General features: G+C 33.5%; 1 protein-coding gene across 1 annotated transcript in view; it reads left to right on the top strand.

The window, feature by feature from the left end:
- MUSK (muscle associated receptor tyrosine kinase) overlaps window positions 1-16,276 on the top strand; it is a 211,357-nt gene that overhangs the window by 88,179 nt on the left and 106,902 nt on the right. Inside the window, exon 6 of the mRNA XM_074287325.1 lies at window positions 6,318-6,347. Coding sequence (XP_074143426.1) covers window positions 6,318-6,347 — 30 coding nt within the window. The remainder of the gene's footprint in view (window positions 1-6,317; window positions 6,348-16,276) is intronic.

Here is a 16,276-nt window from a genome sequence, read left to right as displayed (position 1 = left end):
CTTCCCTGACTTTCAATTTATAAAAAGAGGTTCAATAATACATCACAAAATGTCATAGAGAATCAAATGAGATGGTGGATGTAAAACATAAATGTTATAAAGCTAACAAATCACAAATCTCAAAACTAAAGTTTGATAAATCTTAAATTGCAACCATTATGAAAATGTCAATGGAACTAAACAGAAACCAGGACATAATTTTTCCAGTTTATGATTTCCCTGCTTCATCCTTCCTTTTCAGACTAATATTTCATAACTCCCTCCTATCTACACTTTGCTTACCAGTCAAACTGGATCCCTGTTCTCTAGAAGCACATTTTATAATTTCTTTCACATAACTACCTATTCCCAGAAGCCTTAAACTACCGGTATCTATCTATCTGAATCATGTTTATTCTTCAAGAAAATTCAAACCAAATGTCACTTCCTCCATAAAGATTTTCCTAGTCCCACTGTTAGAAATAATCATTTCCTCCTTTGAACTATCCAGATATTTTGTTTGTACTTCTCTTTGGTTTTTCTCATACACACTAATCCTGTTCATGGATATGTATTCGTAGAGTGTGGAATACAATTTTCCCTACTTGACCATAAACTCTTTTAATTTGTAGGGTTTTTTTTACCCTTGAATATTAAGCACAGTACTTTGCATGAAATGCTTTTAAATGTCTGTTCAATGTTAATTTTATTATTCATAATGCTTAATCCTGAGAACTGCACAGTTCTAGTGAATTCATTTTTTAAAAATTAACCTTTAATGGAAATATGAGCTCATCATTATGTAGCTGCTGTTTGCTAATGACATTTCCATTGATCTTACTTAGGAAAAGAATAGGATTGGTAGATAGGAATCATATAGAGCTAGAAGAGTACTCAGGAGCCATCTAGTCCAATTTCCTCATTGAAGTTGAGGGGAAGTTAAGTGACTGGCCCACAATGACAATTCAAACAAATATGTGAATTTAGATCTTTTGACTCTGAGTTTACCACATTTTCCACACTGCACCATATCACCTCTCAATTGTCTGACCATCAGATTCATAAAATTGTATCTTGTGATGCTTAAGCAACTGATTAGATTGACTGATTTAAAGGAGCAAACAAAAATCCTCATTCTGGTTAATAGACCAGATTGATTTTTCACAACTTCTAAGAAGTGCATACATAATACTAATAACATTCATTGGTTTATACATAATTTACAAAGCCTTTTCATATCCATTTAATTCTTACAGGAAATCTATGAGTTTTTAGAAACAGAGTTCTCTTTACAAATGAAAAAGAATTAGAGTTATAAAGAACTTTAGAGGTCATATTGTTCAATACATCTCATTTTACACACAAAATATTGAGAAACAGAGCATTAAGTGGCTTGCTCTAGGTTACATAGATTGTCACTAGCAAAGCTAGGATTTGAACCCAGGATCTTCACACCAAGATGAGAGACAGCAAGAGCTTGAACTAGTATTGTAGCCATGAGAATGAAAGAGAGAATGTAGAAGTAAGCAGTAGTACACAATATTTTGACTGATAGGATGATCACATGTAGCTCATCCTTTTCCACTGTTGCATTAGTTGTTAGTATTATGGTTGAGCAGGGCTTTTGTGATCCTCAGTATATAGGTATATAAAATGAGTATATAGATATATAAATATAAAATAGGTATACAAATCAAACATTTGCTGACATTAAATAATAATTTCAGGATTCCCATATTCAATTATAAGATCCCATATGGGATCATGCTCTACAGTTTAAGAAACTGGGCTATAGAGAACTCCTTCTGTCATAGACTCTTACCTCTTGCTAGGGGATTTTGCTGAGATAATTGACCAACTTCTTATTGGCTCCCCATATGTCATCATTATAATATCCACATATGAGTGACAGAGAATTATAGGCATATAATGTCCAGGCTAGCTCTCTAGAGGACCTTAGGATCAGGCAAAGTCCTTGGTCTTTGGAGGTGTGAGAGTGGAAAAGCGAAGGAGTTAGGAGAGTTGTGGCTGGTCCAAGATAGAGCTTGGAGTTTGGAATCTGGAGCCTGAAGTCTTCTGTGGCTGAGAGCTGCTCCTAAAGAGCTGCAGCTGAGAGAACCCTCTATCTCTGGGACTCCCTTAAAATATCCCAGCACGACTATATTATGACACCATACTGGGCATAAGCAGCTTTAGAACATCACATCACCACATTACCCTAAGTATATGCCAACTAGATTGATCACATCATTACATTACATCAAATAGGTGCTTAGAGAACCACCATCTCCCATCAAGTAGGTACTTGACTATAAGCACACTGCTGTCTTAGGTTCAAATATACCCTTTCACCCTTCCAGAGTTCTGCCCACTACATAGACACAAGACATAGAACTAGGAATTGAAGAAAACTGAAGGAAGCTATCAGGGGATAGGCATGTAAGAGTTAAAACAAGGTTATGAACTGGATAGAAAGAGTCAGGGACAAAGCAGAAATGGAAGTTGGGCAAAAGTCAAATAGGTTGAAAACATGGATAGGACATAAATCCCAAGGGACAGAACAAGGCTGAGAATCTCATTTTCTAGACAAGCAAGAATTGGAATATTTGCATCATCTCAAAGGAAAACCAAGGTTTTTGACCACAGTGTCAAAGATCCTGATATATCTGGAGGAAGGAAAGGTACAGGATAAAGCAAGCAAGAAAACAGCTTTGAGACATTAGGAATGAAAAAGTTGCTTAGTAATAGTGGCTAAAATTTCCGTGTATCAGGGACGCTGAGCTAATAATATGTACCTACTGAGATGTCAAATAATACCTTTAACATGCAATATTAAATTAGGGTTCTTGCTTTATTTCCCTCTGATAAATTCTTACTCTCTATTTCCCTGTGGTATTCAGGTGACCCTAAGTTATCAAAAGTTATGCAAGTTGAGTTCAAGATCAGAGAGCTTTTATTAAGATGGAAAGGGGTGGATCATGAGTCTAGTGATAGATTCCATATCTGTTGTCTAAAATCAGAAAGGCTTATCATAAAAGAGTGAGTTTTTTGCTGGGTTTTTTTGGCTATGATAACTCATCAATATATCTCCTTATAGAGAACTTTGGGAAAGTTGCAGTTTAAACTTAGAGAATTGCAGGGAAAACTTTTAAAAACTATTTATTTATTTAACTATGTTAATTAAAATTATTTTAATTTCTTGATTCAAGAAATCAGTGAACTTTAATTAACTATCTCCTAAGTGAAAGGCACTGTACTAAACTTTAAAGGAACAAAGAAAGGCCAAGGATAGTCCCTGCTCTCAAGGAGCTCATAATGAGGCAGATAATTATGTACAGATATGCTGTGTATAGGATAAACTGAAATAATCAACAGAAAGAAGATTTTTGAATTAAGGGAGATGGAGACTTCTTATAGAAGTTAAGATTTTAGCTAGAACTTGAAGGCGATCTTTGGGCCATTGAAGCATACATATTATATAGACTATAGACTATATAGTCTATATATAGACTATATATTAGACTAAGACTTCCACTAAAATGGAGTCTGTATCAATCTAAATTATATATCTTCTCAGAATCTAGCATAGGTTTTGGTACATACATAGGAAAAAAAACTATATAGTTGTTAAATTGAATATATACTCCCCATAGTAGCTGAACCCTAAGCTAGCAGCTCATCTGCCTCATGCTCTTAGTACCTAGAAAATTGAGTAGAAGAAGTAATAAGGAAAAAGAGAAAATGTCAAACACTGAATGGGAAGATCCTGAATTTGTCATTTCTATACCTTCCTTTTGTTAAAGTTTCTCTTTGTATTAAAAGAGAGAATTATGTTTTATACAGGAAAATAGTTTTAAAAAAAAGAACCAATTCCACAAAACTCACTTCTTCAATCACCTTGTATTGATTCTGATTTCATAATGAAGTTTTTTTCTTATTTAGTTTGAAAAACAATTTATTTGAAAAAACAAAAAGTAAAAGTAAACTATGTAGTTATCTCATAATGCTTTTCTGTAATCTCTCTATATAATTATATTACTCCAGGAGAAGGAGAGTACTAGAGAGAAAGCTATTCATTCATTCAACTCTTCCTATTTTTCAAAGCTTCTCTTTTTCTAGACTAATTATACTTGTTTCATTTCTGTTTGTTAATAATGTTAGTATCATAATAACAGTAGCTAATATTTATATAGTGTTTTAAAGTTTACAAAGCACTTTATAAATATCATCTCATTTTATTATTATAACAATCATGGATGTTTATATCCCCATTTTATAGGTGAGGAAAGTGAAACACACAGAGAGGGTAAGTGACTAGTCCAGGGTTCCACAGGGTCCCACAGGGTCCAGGTTCCACAAGGTTCCCCAGTACATGTCAGAGAATGGATTCAAACTTGACTCTTCCTGGTTCTACATCCACTGCTTTATTCATAATAAAAGAGTTACTATATTTTTTTTTTACTGAAATTGTAGCTTTTTCTGGGTCATGTAGAAAGAATGGAAATAGAACTCAAGAAATCCTGGCTCATTGACTTGTCCTCTTTATTCCTTAACATAGTACTTGGCACATATTAAGTGCTTAATAAATATTTTTCCCTTTTATTTATTCATTCATGTCACTCAATCTCTAGAAAAATAAATGTTTCAGCCTCGCATGTCTTTCCTGTATTATAAAATTTCTTTGTCTTAAACCCAAGGAGAGATTTTCTTATAACTTTCCTCCCTAATGATAAAAAGGTATTCAGTGAGCATTAATGCACAAATACTAACTCTTTCTTGCCGTAACTTGTAGCACATTACGACTCAGATGTTTGGAGAGTCTTTTCTAAGTGTTTTTTTTTAAATTTAAACAATATATTTAATAGATAACCACCAACTTCATTTATTTTCTCCATATTGTCCTTTCTCCATGATGCTTTCTGGGGTTAGCAAAACTGAAATGATGTATTAGTTGGGGGTTAGATGCTAGATTTTATTACTTTCTCTTAAATTCTAACTGTATATCATACCAGCACATTACTCTGGAAACAAATGTATAATTTTTAAAGAAATTCATTCTAAAAAACTGATGGGAAGTGGAATGCCAAAAGGAATAAAAAGAGAATAAAAATATGTTGTCATTTGTCTTTTTAATCACTACTTGGATTATACCTCTAGATCTTCAAAATTATGCCTCAGTTTCTCCCTTTGTCAAATAAGAACTTAACTAGGAAATCTCTAAGAATTCTTATAATTCTAAATCTATTCTGAGATTATGATCATAGATTTTGGTCCTGAAAGGGTTTTTGCTGAGTCTCTCTAGTTTTAAAAATGAGGATGTTGTACCCCAAGAATTTAAATGACATTTTTAACAGTCACATAGCTAGTAAGTGTCTGAGATGAAATTCAAACCTAGGTTCCCCAATCAAGTAAATCATGTTATCAACTAGACCAAATTGCTTCTGAGTTTGGATTGAAGTTAAGAGAATAGTTTTGAGTGAGTTGAGCTCCAGTTTTATGCAGATGGATAAAACACATAAAATTTTCAAAAGCTCAGCAGGTTGGGAACCGAGTAGCCTTATGGTATCTATAAGAACAGGGGTCCACAAGACGTGTGTGTGTGTGTGTGTGTGTGTGTGTGTGTGTGTGTGTGTGTGCGCGTGTGTGTGTGTGTGTGTGTGGGTGTGGGTGTAAATCCATGAGGTAGGTAAAGGTTTTCATGAGGACTGTGAAACTCATTCTCCTCTTATATAAAAGAGAAGTTGAATTATATGAGTTATGGAAAAACTTTCTACTTTAAAATTCTCTATAACTATGAGCAAGAAAAGGATCTTTTTTTTCCTTAGGCTTACATGTTAGGCTCTCTCTTTATCACTGGAGGAGCTTAGAGATCCAGAGTTGGATCTGCTTAGCACTATAAAAATACTTGGATGTTTTGATTAGACTGGGATCTCTTCACTGACCAATTATATGATAAGTATGTCTGTTCTTCTTTGAAAGATATTAGGCAGAATCAATAAAGCTCACCTTGATTTTTTTACATACTGTGCTCAAAGGTTGTTTTCGAGAGATTTGAAAATACTAAATCTTTAAAAAATGTCTCCATTTACATGTAAAAAAATTTTTAACTTTTTTTTTAATTTTGAGCTCTAAATTTTTCTCAATAGTTTATGCTTTTTTATCTAGCTTTTTTTTTTTCTTTTTTCATTTTGGCACACTACTGGAAAGCATTTGCTTTTGGGAGAATCAAATAAAAAGCCTTTTCTTTTCATCCTTATTGCAATTAATGGTAGATATTGTTTAAAGGGTTAAATGTTCACAAGATACTTCACCTGCTTTTCCCTTTGTTTGTCGTGCAGCTCTTAATATGACAAATGCAACAGAGAGAGGTATTAAAAAGAGACCCCTGTGTGTGCTGTGTGCCTAGTGATTGTGCCAATAATATTTGCTGTGATCCTATTCTGGGCATCAGTTTTGCTTGTTGTGTGCTACTAATAAATTTGACTGTGCAGAACTGTGTGCAGATAATGTTGCAGATAAATGTTGCCTTTTGGAAGAAAGGTCCTGACCCCAAATCCTACTGTTAGAAAAATGTGATTTGCATGGTTTCCTGGAATGCATGCTGTAAGGGAAAAGTTGATCTCAATAAGATTGACTAGATTAAGATAAATCTCTTAAGAATCTAAATGGGACTTTCTTAAAGGCTTCCAAGGGCTTGAGAAAAAAAGAAGAAAAAAAAAAAAAAAAAAAAAAAAACAATTAGCCTAGAAAAGATGCTTGCTTCTTTCATGAGAAAATATCCTTCAGTATTTGTTTGTTCTGTTTGCATTATTCAAAGTCCACATTCAAGCTAGTATGACTTGGTGGATAGAGAAGTGGCCTCAATGCAGAAGAAAGTGGGATCAAGTCTTATCTTTGACATATCCTGGCAGTGTAATCCTGGACTAGTCACTTACCTCGTAGTGTTCTAAGGCAACTCACTAAGATTATGTAGTTTTAAGGAGCCACCAACCTACACTGGAACAGAGAATTTGCTCACCTAGGAGTTCTCTATATCCATAGAATCAAGTCTAAGTTCAGTTCTTCTGCCTTATCACTGCATGATGGTTTCTCCAGCAAAGTTCTTCCCAAAGGTGTATACAGCACTTTCACCTCTGGCTTTGTCAATCCTTGTCTTTGGTTATCTGAATCATTCACTTTCCAGTTGTCCGAGAGCAAAGTACTCAGTGCCAAGCTTGTTAGAAGCCATGGTCTTGAGAGGTCAGTTTATAAAATGTTCACTTTGATTCAGTGAAAGATTGTAATGACAGCACATTTTTAGGAAAATGGTGTTATTCAAGCTTCCAAGTCAACAGAAGCTCTATGAACAGGATAGTGGAGAGCAGTTATAAAAGTGATAGATTCAAACAAGTGTTTTCAAACACAAAAACTGGTAATTAGGAGAAAGATGAAGGCAGATCTCTGTAATTTTACTCCAGGGAATCCTGGGAGTAGCCGAATGTGTCTCTCTTTTATCCTTCAAGCTTCTTTCCATTTTTGTAGCAGCTTCTCTAGTAAGTAGGAAAACAAGAAGAAATTAAGAGCCTGCTATTTCTTGACTTTCTAACTATAAAGCAAGCATTCCTTTCAAATCAAATCAATAAGCATTTATTAAGTGCCTACTATATGCGAAGACTGTGCTAAGCACTGGGGATCTTAAAAAAACAGTCCTGGCTATGCAGGAACTTACAATCTAATGAAGGAGACAACATGCAACCAACTATGTTCAAACAATATGCATACACACATGATAGACTGGGAGATAATTTATGAAGGATGTTATTAATATTAAGGAAAGGAAAGGCTTCTTGCCAAAGGCAGGACTTTAACTGAGAGCTTAAGGAAGCAAAGGAAAAAGGCAGTGTTGAAAAGGGTAAGAATTGAAGGTCTGGGAAAATAGACAGCAAGAATACAAAAAGAGTCAGATAATAGAGTATCTTCTATATGGAACCACAAAGTTACTGTCACTGGAACTTGGAGTATGTGGAGGGGAATAAGCCATAAAAAGACTAGAATGTTAGGAAGAAGAGCTTTAAAAACCAGATAATTTTATAATTGATCTTGAAAGTAATAGCAAGCCACTGAAGTTTATTGAATGAAGAGGTACATAATACCTATGCTTTAGGAAAGTGAATTAGAGAGTTGAGTGGAGTGGGACTTGAGAAGAAAAAAAAAAAAGTAGAGTAGAATAGACTTTTGATTCTTTCACTAGAAAATATCCTTTAATATATGCTGGTGTTGTTCGCCTTATCCAAAGTTCACCTATTGATGACGTCTAGAATTGGGGTACCTAAATGAAATTAGGTTTAATTGAGGTCTAGTGGCAGATTTGGGGTACAGGGAGTCAAATGGAGCTCCCCTGCAAATTCCTTTGGATTCAACGCAAGAATAAGGAGTTAAATGAGGTCTAGTGGTGGTGCAAGAGTCCCCTATAAAGGAATTTACAGACCCAAAAACTTAGATTGATAAAAGATGTTTATTATGGGGTTTGGAAGTAAAGTTAAAGTCTAGTTAGTAAAGTTGAAAGTAGAAATAAGAGGGCACTGGAAACAGTGTTCCAGTGGGCAGAGATCCTTGGCATGCCAGCTTAAGGCTGCCATGTTTGGGACCTCTGCAAAGAGAGAGCTCCAATCTGGCTCTTTTATAATAGGGGGCGTTGGCTACAAGCTGAGGGGGCTTGTGGATGGAGTCCCGGGTTGGCTCCTGGCTGGGTTTCAGCCTGGGTTTAGAATTTGAATTGAATTCTATGGGTTTCCGGGACTGAGCTGTCCCCACCCAGATAACAAAGATGAAACTGTTTGTGCTTGGGGCGCAGTCTCCTCCCTGAGGCAGAGTTGAAGGAGGCTTTCTCCTTTAAGTATTTTTCAGAGCTTTGGGGGTCTCTCTTCACTATGAGATAATATGACTTCGTAGATAGAGACTTGATGCAGGGATACCTACCAGGTTGCTCTTGTCCAGACTTCCACAACATCACTGCTGTACTTCTGTATGGTTTTTTCACCATAAGAAAAAGAATGTCATCTGATCCATCTCTTCTAGCAGATAGAAGATGATGAAGAAAAGGAGAAATAATCTGAGTTTGCCTTTATGAGATTACATTAGAACTAATGTAATTGTCAATAGAGCACAAAAGCATACTCCAAGAAGGAATGTACAAAGATTAAATTGCCAAATTAGTATGTCCACTTTGCAGCCTACGGCCAGCATAGTCTTTCCAGGTAGAACTTTATTGGATGTAAGTTGCTTTAATTTTTTTAAGGTTTTATTCATGGTTTTGTTTCTACATCACAGGCATTTCCAGTTTCTTCTAAACCACACCACTACTTCCACTACCACCACCACCATTATCAAGTTAACATACTTTCTCATGAAAGATTGACTTTGAAGTGGAGTGTCACTGTATTACTACCTTAAATGGTCTTCATAGTAACAATTTTTCTTTTCAAAGTTAATGTTTGATACCTTTTAAATACAAATAGAGACCCATGACACATTTAACTTATTAAAATGATGTTCACATGTATAAACAGTTTTGTCACTTACTATTCTCAAACCTAAAAAAATCCACTTCTAATGACCCACCTACTCCAAGGAATTGTAATCGCTAACTTAACCCAAGAGCAGATTTGACTACTTGACATTCACTTGGTTCCATGGAATGGAATTGGTCATTAATAACAGAGATTGTATGGCAGCAAAAGGTAGGCAACATCTGTTTCTGAAGATCCAGAAAATATTAGGCAAAGGAAATAGTGCTTCTGATATAAGTGAAATAAATTCCACCGGAGTTCTGGTTTTATGCCATCTCTCGTTTTAATGTGTAAAATAAAATATTATGTAAAAAACCTAGCTAGTAATCAAAGCCATTTTCCAAAGACCTTCACAAAAATTCATTGGTGCTACAACAGAATAGAAATGAATCTGAGTTCTCTAAAGCTGTGGTTCTGGAGATGAGTCTTCACAGACATTGCTAAACCTAGAAAAGTTTCCTATGACAACTGAACTGTCTGGTTTCAGAGCACAAGGCAGGTAAAGCTTGGAGAAGATCATTACCAGAAAGTTGGCTGTTGAGTAATAGATCTATGGGTCATACTACCAAAGCAGAAAGGCTGTGATTAGTGTCCACAAGCAGATTATCTTTACTCTTAAAATCACATATTCTTGAAGTGAAATTAATTTTTCTATGCAAAGATACTTTATAGAATTATTCTTACACTTATATCTCACACAAATTACATATTATAATTTTTTTTTAAATTGTATTACACTTTTGGGTAGTGGATTAAGAACTAGTATCAGAGCTATGATCAGTCATTTTTCAGTCCTATCTGACTATACATAACCCCATTTGGAGTTTTCTTGGCAAAGATCCTGGAATGGCTTGCCATTTCCTTTTCCAGCTCATTTTACAGATGAGGAAACTGAGGTAAACAGGGTTAAATAATTTGTTCAGGGTTACTACTAGGTGTCTGAGGCCAGATTTGGTTGCAAAATGAGTCTTCCTAAGTCTAGGTCCAATTCTCTATTTATTGTGCTATCTAGCTGCCTATCAGAACTATACTTTGGTTTAAATTCAGCCTCTACGACAAAATCATTTTGTGATCTTGAGTAAGTTATTTAACCTTTTGCTAAATTGCAGAAAAGGTGCTTACTTGATTTAGTAGGAAAGCTCCTCACCAGAAGTCCCATATACTAAGAAAATCCTAGGTATGATCTCTTTTGTGGATGAATAAGAGGTGACCTTTTTGGAGAGGTTAGAGGGTTTGCCTTTACATTTAGGAATCTTTGCATTCAGCAAAGTTTACAACACATCTTAGCTGAGGAATCACAGGCCAAGCAATTAATCTTTCAGTATTCCAATCTCAGAGACTCAAAGTTCTCTCAACTCTCAATTCAAAGTTGTTGATGTGCATCTAAGGAGGAAGTTTCCACACTGGTACTTCCATATATTGATGATACTATAGATCTGGACAAAAAAAAATGAAACTGAAAATTACTTGTGAATTGTATTTCACCTATTATTAATAATTATATTATTGTTATTAATTAAGAGTTTACATGATTGGTCCAGGAAAAATAATTGATACTGAATTTTTGTTCACATTGCAATGTATCCAACATTGTATCCAGAGTTTGGGTGAGAAAACTCCCTATTTTCTCTCTTGAAGGAAAATTGATATGATAGCCACTTCCTCTATGAAGTCTATCTTAAACATGAGCTTAGAACACACACACACACACACACACACACACACACACACACACACACACACACAAATATCTATTCAGTGAAATACCTCATTCAATCAACAACATGCATATTTATTAAGAGCCTATTAGATATTTGACACTGTGAAGTACTAAGGATAGAAATATTTTTAAAAATTATTATTGTAAAACATATTTAATAGTATTAAAGGTAGAACCATTATCTATAAAATGGGAATAATTCTTGAACTATCATAGAGGTTTTTTGAGGATCAGATATAATAATTTGCATAGTGCTTTAAATTTTATAAAACATTTTACAAATATTACATCATTTTATCATCACAACAACCCTTGAGGGCAGGTGCTATATTAGTCCCATTTTACAGGTAAGGAAACTTAGGCAGACAGATACTTGCCCAAGGTTACAAAGCTGGTAAGTATCTGAGGTAAAATTTGAGCTCAGGTGCAGGCCCAGTTCTGCATTCATTGTACTACCTAGCTGCCATTATACTTTTTTTGTTTGTTTTTTATTTGTTATTTTATTTCCCTCAGTTAAATGTTAAACAATTTTTTTACATTTGTTTTTGAAACTTTGAGTTCCAGATTCTCTCCCTTCTTACCCACCACTCCCCCATCCACCCACATTGTGAAGGCACATGTGAAGTTTTGCAAAACATTTCTATAAAAGTCATGTTGCAAAGGAAAACATAGATTTCCTACCCCTAAAAAAAACCTCAAAAAAATGAAGTAAAAAAAAAAAGTATATTTTAATTTGCATGAAGACATAATTAGTTCTTTCTCTGGGTATGTTTCATCATAAGTCCTTCAGAGTACTTGGAGAATTATTGTATTGCTGAGAATAGCAAAGTCATTCACAGCTAATCATCTTACAACTTTACTATTATTATGTACACAGTACATTTCACTTTGCTTGACTTCAGTGGAGGTTTTTCTGAGATCATCCTGCTCATTATTTCTTATACAACAATAATAGTATATCATAATAACATACCACAATTTATTCAATCATTCCCCAATTTATGGGAATCTCTTCAGTTCTAATTCTTTGCCAAGAGAAGACTGATATAAATATTTTTGTCCATATAGGTCATTTTTCTTTTTGAAAAATCTCTTTTGGGTTTTGTCTAGTAGTGATATTGTTAGGTCAAAAGACATGCATGATTTATAACTCCAGGCATAGTTCATAGCTTTTAATCATTTGTTATTCAGGAAATGTAGCACAACTCTTTATAATATGCATAAAGAATTTTGTAACTTTGAAATGATACATAAATGAGAATTATTTTAGCATTTATGGACCTATTTCATTATCTGTAAAAACTAGGGGTTGATCTTCTAGATAGCATTGAAGTTTTCTCCCAAATCCTGACATTTATTAAGTGCCTACTATGTGCTAGGCACTGTTCTAAGCTCTAAGCTATACATTTTTACTATTTTTCCTGTGTCTTTAAATAGCCACTAATCTCAAGTGTTACTTTTTTTTTTTTTTTTTTTTTAATAAGGATCAAGTCCATCAGGATATAGTGACTTGTGGCATAATGCTAAGAAACAAAAACAAACTTATCTTGAATTGATTTTAAAATCCAATTGCAATATTGTATGTATGTTCCTATATTTCTGATTCACTATGATTTATTGATGATTTTTTAAAAAACTGCCTTTGGGGAAAATGTCTTATTTCTAGAAATGAAAATTCTATTTTTGTTAATTATAAAGATACAAATGCCTATGTTCAGTTTGATTTTGTCAAGGCATGATTTTTTTAATCATTGTCTTAATTGTGTTAAAATATAATATATTTGGTTATGAGGTTAGAGCCATGCTCAGGTCTGCTCCTGAAATATAAAAGAAGGGTGGAGGTCAACAGAAGTCTACTTCGTGCTATAGATAGTGGTATGATAAAAAGAACTGTCTCCAGTTTCTCACTTAGCATATTTTATAACTTGATGAAATCAACTAACTGAAGAGAGAAATTTAGCTTTCCTATTCATAACTAGCTGAGCTTAGAAATTAAATTAGCCTCATTAGTAATTCTGATGCAGTAACAATAGGCTAAAGGAGAAAAATAATAGAGAGAAGATAGAAGAAGCAAAAATGCATGAATGCATTAATCTTGAAATTTCAATCCAATCCCATTCAATAAAAATTAATTAAGTACAAACTATAGGAAATCTTGAGATATAAAAGGAAATAAACAAAAAAAAAAAACCTTGCCCTCAAAGGGCTTGTAATCTTTTAGGGAGATATAGATTGAAATTAATTGGTCACTAGAATAAGAAATAGAGAACAAATATGATGACATATTAGGGATAGTTACCACACCTACTATAAGATTAATGTAATGTAGTATGTACCAGGGAGACCTCTTCCACTGGTACAGAGGTAGACCTAAACAAGATACCCCAAAGTTAAGATACTCTGTGGGTTCACATCTACTCAATATAATAGCTAAAAAGACTTTGCCAAAGTATTTGATTTCTGGTAAAAATAAACATAATTGGTTCAAAACAAAATCATTTGATAACAATACAGTAATTAAAAATAAAACGTTTTTCTCACATAAACTTGGAGGATGCTCCATATCCAATTAGCGAAAATCCTAGGTAACACATATGGAAGAACATTACTTGAAGGGAAACTCTGTAGCCAAGACACAAAGAAAAGCAACTCATACCTCTGATGATCATACTTCTGAAACTCTAAGATTTTCAAAGTATGATGCTTTCATCATCTACTTTCTACTTTAGGGTTTTGTTATAAATTTCTGCTATTAATATATATGTGTATTGTGTGTGTGTGTGTGTGTGTGTGTGTGTGTGTGTGTGTGTGTGTATGGCAAGCAATTAGTTTCTATGTGTTGAAGCACTCAATACCAGTACTTCTCACATCTTTTAGTCTCAGGGTCCCTTTACAATCTTAAAATTATTTAGGATTAAAAAAAATTATTTGTGTAGGTTACTTCTATCGATATTTACTCTATTAAAATAAAATCTGAAAATTTAAAAAAATACTCAATTCATTTTAAAGCAATGTGATGTGCCCATAACATGTTAATATAAATAACATACTTTGTTTAAAAAAACTATATTTTCAAGAATAGTTGAATAGTATTTACGTATTTGTTCAAATTTATTTATTTAGATTTTTTTCTCAATACTATTTTATTTTCCCAAATACATATGAAGAGGGTTTCTTTCTCCTTCCAGTTATTTGATTTCATCAAGGAATAAACATGAAATTTTGTAAAATTTTGTATGCTAAACAGTTTTTCTTTCCTCCCTCACTTTCTCCCACTCCAAGACAGCAAGCAATCTGATATAGATTAAATATGTACTATCCTTTTAAACATATTTCCATTTTTGTCATGTATAAAAAAAAATCAGACCAAAAGGAAAAAAAGAAACACAAGAAAGGAAAAAAACATGAAAATGCTATGCTTCAACTCACATTCACTCTCCATAGTTCACTCTCTGGATGTTATTGCCATTTTCTATCCCAAGTCTATTAGAATTATCTTGAATCACCTCATTGTTGAGAAGAGCCAAGTTCATCACAGTTAATCATCACATAATGTTGTTACTATGTTCAGTGTTCTCTTAGTTCTGCTCATTTTACTCAGTATCAATTCATATAGGTCTTTCCAGACTTTTCTGAAATCAGGCCACTCATCATTTCTTATACAACAACAATATTCCATTACCTTCATATATCATAACTTATTTTGTCATTCTTCAACTGATAGGCATTCACTCAATTTCCAGTTTTTTTGCCACTAAAAAAAGAGCTGTTATAAACATTTTGTGCAAATTTAATTAACATTTTACTAGAAGACAGATGGATTCTTAAATCTGTGATTTTGGTTGAAATATGTGAAGAAAATTTGACTTCACAGAAATGTGTAGTTGGAAAAAAGAGAAATATTAACAAGTTAGTATTATTATGAATATAGCTCTGACTTTAGAACTCTCCCCCCCCGAAAAAAGAGATTTCAGAGATCTCTAGTATTTTTGGATCAAACACTTTGAGAACTTCAGGTCTATAAAAATTATTTACAATATAATTATTTACAAAAATTATTTACAAAATAATTTAATTTTAATAGAGTAAAATTATTTACAATATATTTATTTACAAAAGCTATTTACAAAATAATTTATAAACTAGATAACTTAGGCAGAAAAATCTGAGGAAACTATGATAGGGGAGCCTGTTATACATTCTTGTGCTCCATGGATTATTTCTAACCCACTTTAAAAAAAAAGTACTTTCAATGGAACAAATATTTTAAAGCATTTTGAAGATCTCAGTATGTTTGTCTAGGAATCTAGAAAATTCAGGAAGTGATCATGGTGAGAAATATTGTAAGTAGTAGGAAAAATATTGGCCTTAAAGAAGACCCTTGAGTTTGAATGTACTTCAGCTATACATTGCCCATGTTACCTTGAGCAAGGCACTTAATTTCTCTAAATTCCATATTCCTTATCTGGAAAAAGAGAATAATAATTTCTGAACTACCAATCTTTCAGGATGTTGTAAAAAAAATGTAAAATGTTAAGCACTACACAAATATGAGCTACTATTACTATACCATTCATATCATAGTCACATTATTTATTCCTTGATTTCTCTCCCATCCCCTTCTTAATATGTCATCCTCTAAAAGTAGCATTAACATAGAAGTTTCAGTTGTACTCAATCATTAACATATGCCGATATAAGTGTATTGCATAGTCTAAGAATTAAACAAACAAACAAAGACCTTTCTCCTGGAAACTCAGCAATTCACCATCCCATCCTATTAAAACCACAAAAGGAAATGTGGAAGTAGATGGAAAAAATGAGGGTAAATTAATACAAGATTTCTAAAGTCCAAGTTTCCATTGGCTTATTGCCAAACATTTAACTTTATTAAAAGCATATTAGCTTAAAGGTTCTTAATTGCCCTATATCTTGTGATTCTGAACTTCAAATAAGAAATTGACACTATATCCATCCTCTTGCCTGGATAACATTTAAGTCAGTTTTACTCTTGCTGGCAGAAGTTTAT

The sequence above is a fragment of the Sminthopsis crassicaudata genome, chromosome 1 (genome assembly GCF_048593235.1).
Source record: "Sminthopsis crassicaudata isolate SCR6 chromosome 1, ASM4859323v1, whole genome shotgun sequence".
In the NCBI taxonomy this organism is placed as follows: domain Eukaryota; kingdom Metazoa; phylum Chordata; class Mammalia; order Dasyuromorphia; family Dasyuridae; genus Sminthopsis; species Sminthopsis crassicaudata.
This window is presented reverse-complemented; position numbering and strand designations above follow the sequence as displayed.